Genomic DNA, 4,536 nt, shown 5'->3' on the forward strand with positions numbered 1-4,536 from the left:
TTTGCGTGAGCAACTCTTTTCTAATTAACCAAGTAAGGAGCCAATTGATAATCGATTATTACACCAAATAATCGATTATCTGTGCAAATATCTTCTAATAAGGAAAGCTTATTAGTGTTGTTACATAAACAGAGTTATTCCTATACAATTGATTCTACAAAATGCTTTTAAAGAAACTACAACAAGAGTCTTCAAGTCTTCATCTTGTAACATCATCAAAACTATAATATCTTCAAGAAACCAATGCTCCTCATTGGTAACAATATTCACAAAATGTTTTGCACTTGAAATCATACTTGAAGAGATTGTACAACCTACTTTAAGGAAAGTTCTGAAATAGTATGTCTGCTCTGACAAGTTGACTTACCCAACGACTGCTATACGAAGAAGAAAGAGAAAGCACGAATATCAAGGCAATAAACTCGGTCTAACGGACAAATATCCATCAAGCTTTTAAATAGAAGATCTCTTGAAAGGAAAATCAAGAGGATAACTTAAGAGGATAGTCAAGAAAGAAGCTCACAATGTAATATTCATCGTGAGAAGCTAAAGAAAAATAGCTCAAGAAAAAGAATACATATGAGCTGAAGAAAAAAGAAAAGAAGAAAAGAGAAGAGAAGAGAAAAAGAGAAAAAGAGAAAAAGAGAAAAAGAAATACTCTCACGCTTCATTGTCATATTGCTTACTATTGTAAGAGAAAAGAGAGAAACACCTGCGAGTGTTTAGACTGCTTTGTATTGTAATGAAATCCTCTCTACGAGAGATATAGTCTGAACATCTTGTAAGCAATCGTTGATTGCAATTATGAAGAGAATTAAAATACTTACAACTGAACTGTGTTTAAGTTCAGCAATCTTGGAAAGGTTGCTGAGTACCAAGAGCGGTACGGATAGTTAAAGGAAATCTCGGCAGGGTTGCTGAGTACTAGGAGTGGTGCGAATAGTCAAGGGAAATCTCGGTGGGGTTGTTGAGTACCAGAAATAGTGCTAATACTCATTTGTAATCATGTGAAGATTATAGGGGAACCTTCTGCGGAGGAAACTAGACGTAGCTCCTTGGAGCGAACTAGTATATAAGCACTTGTGCAACTATCTCTTCTCTTATCTAAATGATCCTCTTACAAAAATCTGTTGTTGCCTTTAAATTTTATACATAAGAATCTTCCAAATTACAACGTTCATTTTTCATAAAGGAAGTTCTTACAAAACTCTACCGGATCTATTCTGAATAGCACGTCAAAAACCATTGTCGTTTATTCATATTTATCAAGTCGAGTGTCTAAGCATTTAATAGAAAATTTTAGAGCTCGATAACATGCTAATTCGAAAGGGTTGCGAAAAATTTTACATTAACAATATTCAACCTCCATTGTAGTGTTTTCCATATACTTCTTTAAATGTCTAAAATTAAAATATATAAAATTATATTGTTAATTAACATGACAATACTATGTCTAAGAAAGTATGTAATATTAATCATTACATTGTCATATTTATGTCTTCTAAGTTTATATGTGTATCATCTATAAACATAAATTAATAAAATAAACAAATTAATAGATATATTAATTTTCTTTAAATGAATATTATCTTATATATTAATCTATTCAGATTATTAAAATCATTCATAATAATTTATTATTAAAAATAAAATAAATTAAAATTATAAAAGATTTATTTTAATCATCATAATTTTTAGAGTTATATGAAACCTTAAATTACAATCACATATTTATAAAAACAACTAGCAGATCATGTAAATAAAATAAGAACTTATAACTTATCACAATGAATAAAAACACATTTATTTTCAATCCATTACATAATCACTACGTAATCTTAATTTTAGATACATTTATTCTCCAAGCATTACAAAAATATTTTATAACACCATAGTATATATGCTCCACACAATCCATTTATTGTTTAAATAATATCATAAATCACTACATATCCTTTATGCTGGTGATTGACGAAGTTGACACATAGCTTCCAATGGATTTTTTCTCGAAATAGTAATACCATTTGCTTCAGACATATCAATTTTTTCCTTACCAATTCGTTTCCACTCAAAACATTGAAGTAATAAAGCTATGGATAAACCAACTGTCCGTTGAGCCAAGTTTGATCCCGGACAAGCCCTCCGTCCTAACCCAAATGAAAGTAACCTGTTTATTTCATTTTCGTTTTCAAACCTTTCAGGCTTAAAGTGCGTAGGGTCAATCCACATTTTTGGATCCATATGAGCAGACCAGGCATTCACCAACACAATTGTGTCTTTTGGGAGATTATATCTTCCTACGGTGCAATCTTCTGAAGATAAATGTGGTGACCAAATTGGAGCAGCAGGATGCAATCGTAGCGTCTCATAAACAATGCATTGAATGTAAGGAAGTTTTGACATGTCAGATTCCTCTACAAGATGATTAGATCCTACATGAGTGTCTATTTCATTTTTTGCCTTCTTTATAACTTCTGGATGGTTCAATAAATTAGCCATTGTCCATTCTAAAGTTAAAGCTGATGTATCTGTTCCGGCAAGTAACAAACTCTGTAAAATCAATAAAAAAGAGTATCAATATAAAAGGGAAAAAAGATCCTTCTTAGTTTCTTTAAAATTAACTATTAGATAACCAAAAAGTTTATTCTCTTTTGAAAAATTTCTTATTAAGTAAATATTATATATATATATATATTGTATATTCACATATTTTTATTAATTATTTGGGTAACTATGTCCATCATGATATTTTTTATCACTCTCAAGAACATATAAAAATAAGAAAAGCCATATTGAAAGAAATAGTTACCAAAGAAAGTCCTTTGATGATTTGGTCGGTGTATTGTTCAGGTTGTGATTGTTGTTGAGCAAGAAGATGATCTATCATAGTATTTCCATTGTTATTTCCATTACGATGCTCTTCGATGAGTTCTTGTAAAAATGCATCGGTTCTCTTACCAATTCCTTTTAACTTCATCTCCAAATTATCAAAATCAAACCATCTCACAAAAGGTAAGAAATCTCCACGGTTATTAACTCCTGCTAGTATCACTAATTCTTTGATGATACCTTGGAATTCTTTTGCTTTCTCCACATCATTCACATCACAATCATCACCAAAGAGTCTCTTTCCAGACACGATTCTCATCATAGTATTAAATGACATTTCCATAAACCTTAATTAGAAGATATTAGCATTAGAATTTATAAAAAATATAGAACATGTTTTGTTTAGTTACGTCAACTCAGTGTATAACCACTTCTTATTTATTTATTTATTTTTCTTTGATTCTCTTTGCATGGAGAATGGTTTAGAAACATTATAACGACACATTTTTCACATTATAGTAACTCAGAAGGACACATATTTCACATTATAATAACTCATTTAAGTATTGTGTATTGTTTACAAGTGAGATTACTAAGTATTAAAAATTCCAGATAACATTTGTGTAACTTCAGCAAACTTCATTCATGACCAATATCATTTAATTAAAATTATATTAGTAATAAAAACATTTTCTTTTATTAATTAGAGTGTTATAAGAATAGCAGTATAGCTGAAAGGCATTTATAGTCACTATATTTTTAATGTAGAATTTTAATTTACTTATTTCGAAAAAAAATATTTAATCTCAAGTTCTTAGAATGGGCTATTTTATGTTGACTTCTATATAAGACTCTTTAACCATGTTACGTAAAACAAAGTTTGTTTGACTTGATGAAAACTCACATGGCTTTTAGATCCACTTTGGTGAAGTGGTTCGATGAGAGGTTAGCGAGCTTTTGCACCAGCCTCATGATCTCGTCCCTTCGGACCTCGTAGAAGGAGTTTAAACGGTTCGTTGAGACAACCTCCAGCGACAAGATGCGGCGGAGGTGGCGCCAGTGGTCGCCGTAGGAGGAGTGAAGGATGGTGCTGTTATTGTAGCTGATGTATTTGCCAAACAGAAAGTGAGGTCGGTTCGCCAACACGATGTCGTTTTTGGTGAAGCATTCTTGCACCGCGGATTGTGAACAAACGACGACAACGAGTCGGGAACCGAACCAGAGAGAGAAGACTGGACCGTATTTTTGCGACATTTGAGTGAATGTGCGATGGAAAGGCTGTTTGAGTTGGAAGAGGTTTCCGATTATAGGGTAAGAAATTGGCCCTGGAGGAAGGTTTCTAAATCTTCTTGTTTGGAACAAGAGCTTAAGAGAAAAGAGAAAGAGCAGAATGACCAAAGCAAAATACAACAGAGCCATGCTTGAAGATTTGCTTGTGCTGTTGATTGTTGGCTCTCATTTTCATTACCATGCATGTCAATTTATAAGGCTTAATGGAAATAGGAAAAAGAAAAAGTTAATAAAATATGACGGGGCATAGGGTTGTTGATTGAATAGTAATACCCTCTCTAAAATTATATATTAAAATTTAAGATTAAAAAATAATTCAAATATTATTATTTGAAGTTATAAAATAGTTTTTTTTTTTTTTAATTTGAGAGAAGATAAACCAACATCCCATATTTCATGCAACGTCCATGCAACATT

General features: G+C 31.6%; 1 protein-coding gene across 1 annotated transcript; it reads right to left on the minus strand.

Annotated features, from left to right (window-relative positions):
• Window positions 1-1,756: 1,756 nt before the first annotated feature.
• On the minus strand, window positions 1,757-4,280 carry LOC124831492 (cytochrome P450 81E8-like). The gene is made up of 3 exons (XM_088101845.1): window positions 3,734-4,280; window positions 2,810-3,176; window positions 1,757-2,550 (listed from the first exon to the last, which is right to left on the minus strand). Exons 1-3 carry the CDS (start codon window positions 4,246-4,248, stop codon window positions 1,957-1,959), a joined length of 1,476 nt encoding a protein of 491 aa, XP_087957971.1. The 5' UTR covers window positions 4,249-4,280; the 3' UTR covers window positions 1,757-1,956.
• Window positions 4,281-4,536: the final 256 nt, after the last annotated feature.

Source organism: Vigna umbellata, chromosome 11, assembly GCF_029865625.1.
Source record: "Vigna umbellata cultivar VRB3 chromosome 11, Vumbellata_1.0, whole genome shotgun sequence".
NCBI lineage: Eukaryota > Viridiplantae > Streptophyta > Magnoliopsida > Fabales > Fabaceae > Vigna > Vigna umbellata.